The 13051-nt window shown below is 31.9% G+C and overlaps 1 protein-coding gene across 1 annotated transcript; it reads left to right on the forward strand.

The window, feature by feature from the left end:
• Window positions 1-2849: 2849 nt before the first annotated feature.
• On the forward strand, window positions 2850-11759 carry LOC118190370 (uncharacterized). Its single transcript, XM_035361075.2, has 4 exons — window positions 2850-2976; window positions 6527-6679; window positions 9684-9978; window positions 10975-11759. Exons 1-4 carry the CDS (start codon window positions 2962-2964, stop codon window positions 11070-11072), a joined length of 561 nt encoding a protein of 186 aa, XP_035216966.1. The 5' UTR covers window positions 2850-2961; the 3' UTR covers window positions 11073-11759.
• The last annotated feature ends 1292 nt before the right edge of the window (window positions 11760-13051 follow it).

Consider the following 13051-nt stretch of genomic DNA (forward strand, 5'->3'; position numbering starts at 1 on the left):
AATTAATTCTTTCTGCAAATTCAGTGTCGTTTTGTCGAATGGGACCAAAAGGAAACTTTTAGTTTTGTTCACCGAAAAATCTGCCTTTTTGCCTGTGACCGAATTGCTTATTATTGGGCAAAAACTCTAACTGTAATTTTTTTTTTAATGTTTTTCTACGCTTTTTTAATGAAGATATTTTGAGATTTTATGTATTTTTGCCTTGCCACGAAATGAGAACTGAATTAATTGAATGAGAAGTACTGAATCGTATATGAAAAACTGTTTTTTTTTCATTTATTTAATTTCTTTTATACATATTTTTAAATTTATTTATATTTAAATAGAACATGTGTCAACGATTAGATACTTTTTCAGATGATATAATTTTTTCCCATTCTGAGTAATAAAAAGAATGAGATCTAACACTATTAAGTGAACTTAGCGCCAGAGTGTCGCTATGGTAAATGAATGTAAGGAATTTTAAAAGTGCATATATATATATACTTAACATCCTAATGTGATTGTGTACCAGTATACGAAAGAATATATTCTATTGTGGTTTATGCGCTATCGACGAAGTAGGCTTAATTCAATTGAATAAGTTTAAATTAAATGCAGGAAAAAATGCGTATTATTTAATAATCTGTACAAGTCACGTGGTGTATACATCAGATATTTTTATTTAATAGAGGCTTGAAGTCTTACAAATAACCTTCTTTTAATTTTATGGGTTTAAATTAATCAAAGAAATTATTTTTCATTTTTGTAAAATAAAAAGTGTAATTTTTTTCTGTTCAACTGAAGTAAAAATTAAGAAATATAATTTTTGTTTTTGCAAAGCAATAAAGTGATAAAATTATTCGGATTGTAGTTATATAAAACAAACTGCAGGTGTCTGAAATATTGTGATACATTTCATTAAATTTTTGCTGTTTCAATTTACATCAAACATGTGAATATGAATATAGCGAATAACAAGTTTAATTTTACTCGGTTGCAGAAAAAAGAAAATCATCTCTGAGGCACTGCAATTCTCAATAACTGATACGCAGATAATTAGAATAACGCTATAGAAATGTGATTTTATTTCTGACTAGCAGCTACGCTGCCAGCCTTCGTCTGCCTTTTAATTGTACCGTAAAAATGCCTGAAGGGAACACCACACGTTAAATTTAAGAACTGCGCAGAATTTTGCTCTGCAGAAAACTTCCGAAAAAAAAAACACAAATTAAATAAAATAGATATATATATATATATATATTACATATAAAAAAATTAACCAACTTTCGGTTGAAGAAAAAAAAATAATGCAAAACTTTTCAATATTTTACAAACAATGAAATAGGCAAAAAATAACATGAAAGAAACTCAAAAACCAAAAAAAATCCGCGCAGACTTTTACTCTGCAGAACAACTTTATCAAAGAATAAATCAATAAAAATATATTATATATATAAAAAATGACAATGAAATATGCCCATCTCTTAAAAACAGTGACATAAGAAATACGATGAAAAATTGTTGCCAAACCCATACTTCTAAAAAGAATGAAACTATCCAAAATGATGCGATTTCATCAAAAATCCATCAACAACACTAAGAAAGGAAAATTGTTTCCAAAATAACATTTTTAAAGATGTGAGATGTGGGAAGTGTACTCGGAAGCTTCATTTAAAAATATTTTTAAATATACAAAATATTATTATTTTTCCGAAATTCTTTTTGTAAAAGCAGTCGCAAGGATGAAAGTTTAACGTGTCCAAAAATCAAAGAAAACTAAACTGTACATTTTTTAAAATAAACTTTTTTAGAAAAAATTCCGTTGAAAAGGTGTTAATCTCACTTTGTTAAATAAATTCGTATTTAATCGATTTATTGAAACACGAAATTTATTTTAAGTTCGTAAAATAGCTAAGTGCCTACGTTTCATGACGATGTGAAACTGGAGTGTGTAGAGTAAAATCTCACTTTCCTATAGCCCATTATGTCTCAAAATGACGCGATTTCGTCACAAAACATAAAATAAAAAGAATTCGAATTCGAATTTCGAAAAAATTGCTTCGAGGTGCACTGGCTCTTGTCTAGATGCACCTATGTACCAAATTTTGTAGTGGTGGGTCTATTAGCTTGCGCGCAGCGCGAACGAAAGACACACAGACACACAGGCAGACTCTTTCTTTTATTGTATGTAGAGATGACGACTTTTAATTTAAATATTTGCTCACAATCCATATTTTGGCTGACAATTTATGGAATTTCCATTATTAAAGGAGATAAATTAAAGAAGATGGGTAGCTACATTTTTAATTACTTGGAATAAATTGAGAGAAGATGCTACACTCTACTAATTTTACTACTTCCTTATAGTAAACGCATCTCCACTAATAACCTCTACTAACTACTAATAATGGGGACAAACGTATAGTTAATAGAACATCAACAGGTTGGTCAGCTGCCTGACAACCCAAATTCATGCAAATAATAAATTGTCAAATTTCGATCTCGTTGAGTTCAATTATGCGGAAAGTGAAATACGTATTCCCTAAGCTCTCCAAAATTATTCTTTCTGAATTCGTGCATAAATTATAATTTTAGTCTTACATTCGCAATTTTACCTACTTTCGTATCCTCCCACCCTACATCTGCTGTCTGAATGGCATGCAAGGAACACTACCAGATTCACCTTTACCCTTGTTCGACTTGAATAAAAATAAAGTTATATTGCTGCGGAAAAGATGAAAAGTAAAAGTAGATCAGAGAATGCCGCAAATCAACAGTTAGACGGACGCAAAAACAAAAAGAATGGTTACAATGTAATGTTACTTGCTTAGCCCAGACCTGACGTCACGAGGATGGTGATGTATAAAAGAGTATGCTCCGAACCATCATTAGCCATCAACTCATCTTCTTTACACTTGGTTGTCAGCCCGTATCATTCAGCTTCTAGACCTTTTTGCGAGTTTCATTTCAAAGAACAAGATGCATTTCTCTCAGGTGAAGTCACTGTATTCTTTTATTTCGTTCTTAAGGAGGAAAAAGTGATCCTATGGTTATAATTTATTTCATAGAATATATTAATTTTTTTGGTTATATTTTATTTCAGAGAATTCATAGGTTTGCTCCTCATTTGAAATGTAATGTTATTTTTTCTTGGCTTTTTGAATATACATTATCTCAATTGTAGAAATTTTTAATCTAAGATTTTTAAATATTTGCGCATAAGTAGATGTTGTAGCTAAAGTACTGCTATCAGAAATTTAAGTTCGTAATATCATTTGCTGAATAAAAATATGACTCTGTACTTTACTTAATTTTCAAATGCATGTCTAAAAGAATTATGACCTAAAAGTTCGCACCTACATTTTTCTCGAAACAAGTCAAACCTATAAATGTATTTTTCTTGAAACAAATATTTCGGACATTCAATGGTTTTGGTGTAATACAGTCAAAATATTGCTTAAAAGTTTAACAAACTTAAGTTAGAATTACAAAGTTTGCTTTATAATTATATATATATATAAGCCCCCAATTTGTTTTCAGTACATATTTTTATTATTTTATGTGTTAGTGGTTTCTACCGTGTAATGTAACTTTGTTTTTTAAGTATTTGTAAAAACGATTACATCGCTTTTCTGATGACTTCTCTTATTACTTTGAACAAACGCTTTTAATTAAAAAAATCTGAACGCCCAAAAAGAATTTTTTTAAAGTTTTGGATGTTATCTTTATTTATTAAGTATCCTGTTCTTTGCATTTAAACTATAAAATTCAATTCAACAGCGATATCGCAAAATCATTTTAAAAGAGCATATCTTAGAATTTCCGATACATAAACTCGCGCGCTAGAGATATTTTTTTTTTTTTTTTTTGTTTTTTTTTTTTTTTTTTTTTGTTTTTTGGGTATAATGCTGGAATTACTCGCTTTGAAATCGTTGAGTTTGTTAATCAAAAATTCGTTAAAGTTTTACAAAATGTGAATTGGATAATAAAACAAATTCCAAATTTGGGCTTTCAGATGCCCAAAATTTGATGTCTCTAAGTACCGAAGTTTTTTCACATTGCAAGAAACATACATAGTACATTCATGCAGATTCTTCATTATTTGATTTCTTTAAATATAACGCAGAGCTTTAATATTTGTTGGCAACAATTTGAAAAGGGAAACGCCATTTATAGTGACCCAAGCAAAATGCCAAAACGAAATGAATAGCCCTTCTGAGCAAATTGGCCCTTTGGGCTAATAATTTTTATATTTGATAAGGGAAATAGAAGATATCAGTTAATAGGAGTGAAACTATATACTTAAAATGAAACTATAAATAAGTTCTCATTTTAAGTATTTGAATAATAAATAATAAAACAATTAGTAGAAAGCAAATTAACTTGTATATATTAATAAGTTCACTATTTTGAAGATTTTATGATCTGTGATGTTTTTGGAATTCTCATTTCTCTTTTGATAAGCAGCGTCTAACTATGCCATTTTAAGTCAAAGCACAGCTTCTATCAAAGGCCCCCGACTGACAATTTTCTTTTGTTTTCCTGGGGCAATGATAAATTTATGAGAACTTGCAGATGAATTTTGGGCTCCGAAAAGTCTGGAATCCCAGTTTCGAGTTTTATGTACCTATTTAACAGTCAGACTATATTCATGTGAATATCTTTTTCCATTTAAAGTGGAATAATAATATGAAATGTGAAATTCTAAATGTTCGACTAAAGGAAATGCTGTTTCATAAAACTGAAATTTTTATTTAATAGGTTAATATGAATTAAAACTGAGATCAAAATTATGTTAATGCGGTCTTTCAAATTATTTATTTCGCTTTTTAACGTATGCTAAGGATATATGTTTCCTTTCTGCATTCTTTCACGTTTCAAAGGTTGTTTTAAAAATATGCTGTTTTTCATTCACTATTCTTATACTTCAGCAAAAAGAAAAAATCTGATATGTACACCACATGACTTTCTTCTACGAAATATTAAGTTATATGCAATTTTTCCGCATTTCATTTAAACATATTGAGTTAACAGTTAACGAATTTTGAATTTGAAGAATAAATGCACTCTTTTAAGATCACTAAATTTATATACCACAGCGACACTTCGCCTCTATGTTCACTTAACAGCATTAACATTCATTTTAAAACTCAGAGTGTACAAAAATTATATCATCTGAAGAATTACGATAAGTTCTATTCAAATACTGTACTAAATCTAAAACGATATATAAAAGAAATTAAACAAATTTAAAAAAAAAAAAAAACTTTTCGCAGACGATTCAGAGCCGCTTACAAAATGCGCATGCGCTACTAATTAATTCACTTCTCACTTCGCGGCAAGGCAAAAATACATAAAATTCAAAATATTTTCATTAAAATTTAGAAAAACATAAAACAAAAAATACAGTTAAAACAGTTAAATAATTTTTACAATTAAAAATTATACAGTTTACAATTAAAAATTATACAGTATTAATTACAGTTTCTATATAAAAATTAGCTAATAACCTAAATGTTAATTCCATAATGAATTAAGTATAATTTAATTCACAATAACAAAAGAAAACTTTACTTTGTTATTGGAAAGCTTAGTCTCTCTAGATTGGCAACAAGTCCACTATTCTGGTAAGTTTTAAATGTAAACAAACATGGACGGCATAGTAATCGGAAATTAGGCTAAAAACTTTTAAATTGTTGATAATTCCACAACTATTGCATGTAAGTTAAATAAAGGCATAAAAACCTTAACCGAAAGGTTTGCCCACAAAATTGGCGACGTGATATAGACAGATCGAGAACATTCTAGAATGAATTCTTACCGGTTTTCCCGAGAATCTTCTCGAAGGCAGGTCAGAAGCTATATCTCTGCTTGTAAGCTGTCTGTATGGGAGTGGGAGAGTATCTAGTAGTATGCTGAGTTCAGTATAAGTGTCTTGAGTTCAACCATCAGCTCGAGAGCGATCGATCGAGTCGTAAGCTGTACTTCAGTGCTTTGTGTGAAGCTGGCTTCACCATTATATCCTGAAGACTGTCTTGCTGACTGTCAGCGTCTTTATTGTAGTTTTTGGACAACTGGTAACTCATCTTTGGAAATCTCCTGTGCAATACTGACGAATAAATTGTATTTTGATTCTTCATCAAATGTTGTCATCAATCACTCCAAATGGATGAACCCGTACAAGGCAACAATATACATCACTTTGGTTAAGAAATAAATGCTTTTATTATGATATACTTTTGAGAACATACTCGTAAATGTGATATAAAAACTGTATTATTTGTATTTTTCTATATAAAATTGCCGACAAGAAATTCATGTATTTAATAAAAGATAAGGATTTATCTTTTAATTTAATTTTTTTTCTTTAACTACAGAAATTTTATACAACAATTATGCATAAATCAACTGAGTTGTTATTTATTTGCAATTAAATCTGAATTTTTTAAGAAAATGCCTGATCTTTTATTATCTTATTTATTTTATTTATTACAATTTTCTCATTTATTTACTTGTATGTAACTCAGATAACCATTTTTTTTAGGTTTTCATTGTAATAATGGTACTCTTCGGCTACGCCTATGCAGTTGGATATGGTGGTGGCGCAGGAAGCTATGGAGGTGGAGCAGGCAGTTACGGAGGCGGAGCTGGTACTTCATATGGAGGAGGAGCAGGAGGTGGTTATGGAGGATCAAACGTAAGAGTTTTTTCTAAATTTAAAATTAGACTTTATAACGTCTCACTCTCTTTGGTAGCATAAAATGTAGACTCTACTTAGAAGACGAAGTAGCGAATACTCGCTATGGCTTTGAAGAATAAATATTGCAGAAGAACGTTTTAAATAACCTTTTTATATGAACTAAATTAAACAGTTGAACCCAATTGGTGCTCACAATTCACCACCATTTGTGGCTAACTAAAAGAACAGAAAATAAAAATGTAAAATGCGCATTAAATTAAGATGGCTAACGTCTGGCTTAACTAAACGTTAAATCCGCTATGCACAGCAAAGCTGAGCCTAGAAATATCAGTATAAATTGAAAGGTGTCTAAGACCGACTAGGCAACTAACTTCAAATACGCAGCATAAACTCGGAACTAACTCCGCTACTACTCCTTTTCAAACTCTTGAAACGCAGCTTAAATACTGATTCTGAAACACACTTAGATTAGCATACTACATCATTAAAAATTTACATCCCGGCAGGCAACAGGAGGGAAAGGAAAGTAAAAATAAAAATAATTGGTTAGAATAAAATAAAATCCTTACAACTTAAAACACACTCATGTCCATAAATTAAGGATGATGAAAAATCAGGCAAAGGAAGAGTTAGAAGCAAAACAAATTTGACTTATTTGTAAAGCTTATTTATTAAAGAAAAGGTAAAGAGCGAAAAAAGATGCTATATGTTTGATATTATTAAAAAAATTAGCGATTTTTTCTCCCTGGAGCAAATTACAAAAAAAAAAAAAAAAAAAAGAAAAAGAAACCCTATTTACAAAAAACCAATATTACATGGTTGGCATGATTGTTAATACATTGTATGTCTCCCAGACGATGCAATACAGTCCGTACAATGCCTAGGCATGCTGTGTATCAAATTATCGATCTGATCTTGGGGGATATTACACCACTCAAAAAGCAATGCTCTCCGAAGTTCCGGTAGACATGTAGGAGGAGGTTGACGGGCTGGAACTCGTCGGCCAAGTATGTCCCACACGTGCTCTACTGGATTCAAGTCCGGTGAGAATGCTGACCACTCCATACGGGTGATATCCTCCGAATGAAGGCATTCTCTTACGATGTTTGCACGGTGAGGACGGACGTTGTCGTCCATAAACACAAAGAGTGCGCCCATGGCGCCCCGAAACAAACGTACATGTTGTTCCAGAATGACGTCCCGATAGATTTGGCTTGTCATGGTTCTAATTTGAACATGCAGGTCAGTCAGTTCTGGAACCCAGAATAATTCCACCCCAAACGAGCACTCCTGCACCACCGTAACGGTGTCGTTAAACGATGTTTTCTTGGTAGTAACGGGTACCTGGAGCTCTCCATATGAAAGTCCGGCGAGAATCAGACTGCAAGCTAAACCTGGACTCGTCGGAAAACATCACACAAGCCCACTGTTGTGGTGTCCACAATGCATGCTCTTTACTCCAGCCTAACCGCAGGCGACAGTGAGTTGCAGTAAGTGGAACGCATCTGACAGGTCTACGAGCATATAGACCAATCTGTCCTAAGCGTCTGTACACGGTCTGTCTTGAAATTGTCGTACTAGTGGCTGAAGAGAGCTGACGAGACAGGTCTGAGGCTGTGCTCCGCCTGTTTCTTTTGGCAGTAACTGCCAAATACCGGTCCTCATTCGACGTTGTAACTCTGGGACGACCTGTGCTGTAACATCTACTCACATTACCATCATCTTGGAATCGTTGCCAAAGCCTGGAGATGACACTCTGGGCAATTCCAAGTTCGTTTAAGTTCGTTACGTTATTAATTAAAATTTTTATCGGTATAAAAAATTCAGTGATTCAGTTTCATTACGAGCATAAACTTTATAATACATCAGATGACAAAATAAAACAAAATAATGAACAAATAAATTTTAAAAAATAAAGAGGGCATTTTAAATTACTTCCATTCCATAAAAGCCATTCCTTCTTAAAGTCAAATACGCAACGGGTTATGAAATTTAATTCTTAATAAATAGAAATGTACTAACGTACATGTAATACAAGTTGCATGTAAGTCTAAGCCTCCTAAATTATAATTTCAGAACTTGTACGATGTGAAAAAAATTAATCAATATCTAATACTATCCATGAACAGAACTGAACATTTGAGCTCTCATCAGACGTAAGTTTTCTTGACCTTGTGAGTTTCTCTTAATCAGGAACTGGTAATTAGTCAAGTAACCCCAACATACATAAAGCGAATTCTCGCTATGTTTGAAATAATTGCGAAGTCGTGCAAAGGCTTAAGTAATCTTTTTATTTAAATAGAATATAGATCATAAATGCACTTTCTTATGCTAACAACATTAGCTACAGCTCGTGGGGATGCGACTAAAGGAACAGTCATATTCAAGTTAAAAAGTGAAATAGTAGTCAATACCTACACAATTATGAATACACTTGAAGCTGGCTCAGTACTTTTATCGGAGCGTCAAAAATCAAATTGACAGCAGCAAATATAAAGCAAGGTTGAACAGTTACAACTGTCGGAGCTGGGAGGAAAGCGTGCTCGCACAGCGAGAAACAGGCTCTGGCTTTTAAATCTCCAAAAAGACTCACTTTAAATACTATCTATCTCATTTGTACTCTGGTGAGAAAACGGAAAGAGGTTGTTATGGTAAAGGCTTAAACTGTAAATAACTGATTAATTTAAATAATAACCGTACAACCTAATAAATATTTCCTTCTTAATATTGGTATTATTATTATTATTCTAACCCATCGTAATTTAATGCCTGCTCATATTTCGGAATAAAATTATTTGATCTTCATTAAGAATGAATTTTGTATTCCTTTATCAATGTATTTGCAATTTTAGGAGCTAAACCTTTTTTACTATCAATATTTTCATGTATTGATGTGCAAGCAATTGAATTAAAATAAAAATAATGCATTTTCTTTTTGTGTTATGACTACGCAATAACTGAAATACACATTCTATTACATAAACTGTATTTTCTTCTTTAGTTACCTCCACAACCATACAACTTCGATTACCAATCACGCGATGAACAAGGTAATGTCCATTACCGTAACGAACAAGGAGATGCTAATGGAGGTGTGAGCGGTACCTACGGCTACACAGATAATCAAGGACTCTACAGAGTTGTTGAATATATCGCTGATGCTGGTGGATTCCGAGCCAATATTAGGACCAATGAACCTGGCACTGACGGTAAGGAAAGCCCAGCTGATGTGCAAGTAATTGCTGAGCAACCCCCTGCCGGTATACAAGATCGATACACCCGAGTTGGAGGTCACGGTATGTTCTTTTATGGCGTATTTTAATAACGGCATGAAATAGTTTGTTATAATTCTGTAGTCAAGACTTTGTGCTGAATCTGCATAGGGTCTTCACAGGGTCTCTTTAATAACCACAAGTCACAAATACCCATCTTCCGAAGTAACGTTATAAATTCCGCTACAAATTTTAATATTCCATAGAGATTTTTGGCTGGGCCAAGCAAAAATAGAATGCTCCACAAATTGAGTACAAATGCTGATACAGACAGCAGAGCAACTCAGCTGTTGATAAGTAAGTCGTATATGTTAAACATATCAGATGCATTAAATATATTGGCAAAGAGCTGAACGGAAAATAACAATTACAGATTTCTCATAGGATTTATAATAATAAATTTGGCAAAACAAGCAAATTTTCTGTGCCCTGGACTTCTTAATCTGTATATTCATCAAATATGATACATTTGTGCACTGGATATCACTGAAAGCATAGACTTGTAGGTCATTCTTTTGGTGTTTTAGATAAATATGTTTCTTATAAAAACGCGTATTTCTAATATTTGTATAATCAATAATATACTTTAAACTTGTATGCTCAAATAATATTTATTATTTAGTTGTTTAAAAATATTTAGGCAACCAAATGTCCCATGTTATTAATGCCTAATTGTTCCTCAATGCCATCTAACTGCCTGTCGGACTAGTAATGTACCCGCCGGATCTCCTCAGCGTTCATAGGGAAGCAGTAGCATAGTAGCATCTAAGCTGAAAATCAATGGTTTAGAGATTTTAAAGATAAAAATTATCCAATGATGGATCTAATCTCATTAAAGCACTATGATAATTTCAGAATTTTTTTAATTATATGTTATTTATGGAATAATAAATGTCTGCAATTATGTACATTTTTTTGGCATGTATATCTATTATACGTTTTTTGGCTTCCTTTTACATCTGCTCTCCAGCAATAGGATCGTTCTTTTACTAAGCTAAGCACTGTCAAAACGTTTTGCAGGAGGTGGGAGTGGAAGAGGTGGAGCTCCAGGTGGAGGTTATGGAGTAGCTCCAGGTGGAGGTTATGGAGGAGCAAAACAAGGGAAAAGCAAATATTAAATAACGAAGATGTTTCGAGTATTCATCTGATGATCGCTGAAGCCCTTGTTGCAGTCTATGAAATCCAAATATTCCATGAAAACATTTTAATAGAAATTATGTATTTTAAATAATTTTAATAATCATTTAATGTTTATAGAAGTTATTTTCATTTTAAGAAAGAAAATAATATATACTTTTGTATTTTTATTTAGAAAATTATATTTGTAAATATTTGTAGTAACCTACTTTTTTTCCTCTCATTTGCTTAGAATATTTGGATTGGACATTAGGGGTTTGAAATGTTATTTATTCTTCATCCTTATGGCGAGATGTATGCATGTTTTAAGAAGTTTGTATTTTAGTGATCTTCAGTGTTAAACAATATGTTTTTCTGAGTTTCATCTCGAATTTTCTCGAAAATGGAGATTTATTAAGAATTAAAACCATTACATTTAGTCTTACATCTCACATATGTACTGCTTGATAAGGGATGGATGGCCGCCATGGGCATTAAAATATTTTGTTTTATTAGAATGCATTGACGTTGGCCGCAATTTCTTTGCTATTATGAAAAGCTGCGTTTCCTGTAACATAGTTTTCGACTGTGTGCATTATATGTTTATTATGTTAAATGAATGCCTAATACAAAAAGTATGTATATTTATTTTGTGCTGTTTGTAATAAAAAGCATATTTTAAAATTAAATTTATTGTTTTTATGGAAAACTCAAATTATTCTGACAGACATAATTTTTGTTTTATTTGCAAAGCACTGATTGTAAGGATTTTAAATGAAATAAATTCTAAATGCGTGAGAAATAACACGAAAATCATATAAAATTTTAAAACCTGAAGTATATCTTATTTGTTGGAGAAACTTACAAGGTGGATGTTTACAAGGTGGATACAGTCTGATATTTGAACTCTAGTCCTACAACCTTACTAAATAGAAAGCAAAGTTATTGCTATGTCTGCAATAACAAACATAACAAAGACTTGCAAAGGTTTAAACAACATTTTATTAAACTAAACTTTTAACAAAACAGAACACTGCTTATGCTACAGATAACCACAATTTGTGACCATGCAAATTAAATAACAGTCAAATAAGTTTAAATATCATCGATTCCGTAATCTAAGAGTACACAGTTAAATAACTAATTTACAAGTATCTAAAATAATTTACCGGCATGAAAATTTAAGATATAGTCCACAAGAACATGTAAAGCACGAAATACTTTATTTAGTTAAAGATGGCAGAATTCTAACCATGCTACGCGAATGGCAGAAATTCTCTCTATTACACGGGATCCAGAATGCTCAACTTCAATACACTGCAATCTAATTTGTATTCTGGTGAGGAATACGAAAAGATCAAAATAATAATAACTGATTAGTTTAACGTAAGAACCTTACAAACTGAAATTTGATGAGTATTATATATTTTGAGAAAGTATTATATATTTTGAGATATATAATACTTTGTAGTATTATATATTTTGAGAAATCGATTCACAAAACGTGAATGATCATCATCATTCTTACCGTATACGCTCGCGTAATGTCTGCACTCATGTAATGTCCGCACCGCAACAGATAAATTTATGTAAAAAAAAGTTACCCGCACAATGTCCACACCCCAAAGACTAAAGAACTTTTTACTTTAATATATTATTTAACATTGCCTTTTTTTCCCGTTAGTCAATAACATTAATCAATAAACATCTTTAAAGAAAGAATATATATTTATTTTGTCTTTGGTTGGCGCTAGGATGGAAAGCAGAGACTTTCATTGCACTCTGGTGCAGCTGTTATTCAGTCTTAACATCGGCGCCAGCAATCCACTCGGTAGACGCAAACAGGTTTTCATCACACTGGCTTCCAGGAAATACTATTTTGTAAGAAAATTACTTTCCCCTCCTTCCTCCTTGAAGCATTCGCATATTTTAAGCTTTCTTTTGTTATTCATAGTATCATTTGGAATTCATGGTGATTAAC

This window comes from Stegodyphus dumicola, chromosome 3, assembly GCF_044657685.1.
Source record: "Stegodyphus dumicola isolate Sdum_Otavi_A_Nest chromosome 3, ASM4465768v1".
Classification (NCBI taxonomy): domain Eukaryota; kingdom Metazoa; phylum Arthropoda; class Arachnida; order Araneae; family Eresidae; genus Stegodyphus; species Stegodyphus dumicola.

What these genes read in the sequence shown, in the direction of transcription:
- LOC118190370 (XM_035361075.2), top strand. An exon ending in GTGGTTATGGAGGATCAAAC is followed by an intron (nt 6,680 to 9,683) that starts GTAAGAGTTTTT and finishes TTTCTTCTTTAG; the next exon opens with TTACCTCCACAACCATACAA. An exon ending in CACCCGAGTTGGAGGTCACG is followed by an intron (nt 9,979 to 10,974) that starts GTATGTTCTTTT and finishes AACGTTTTGCAG; the next exon opens with GAGGTGGGAGTGGAAGAGGT.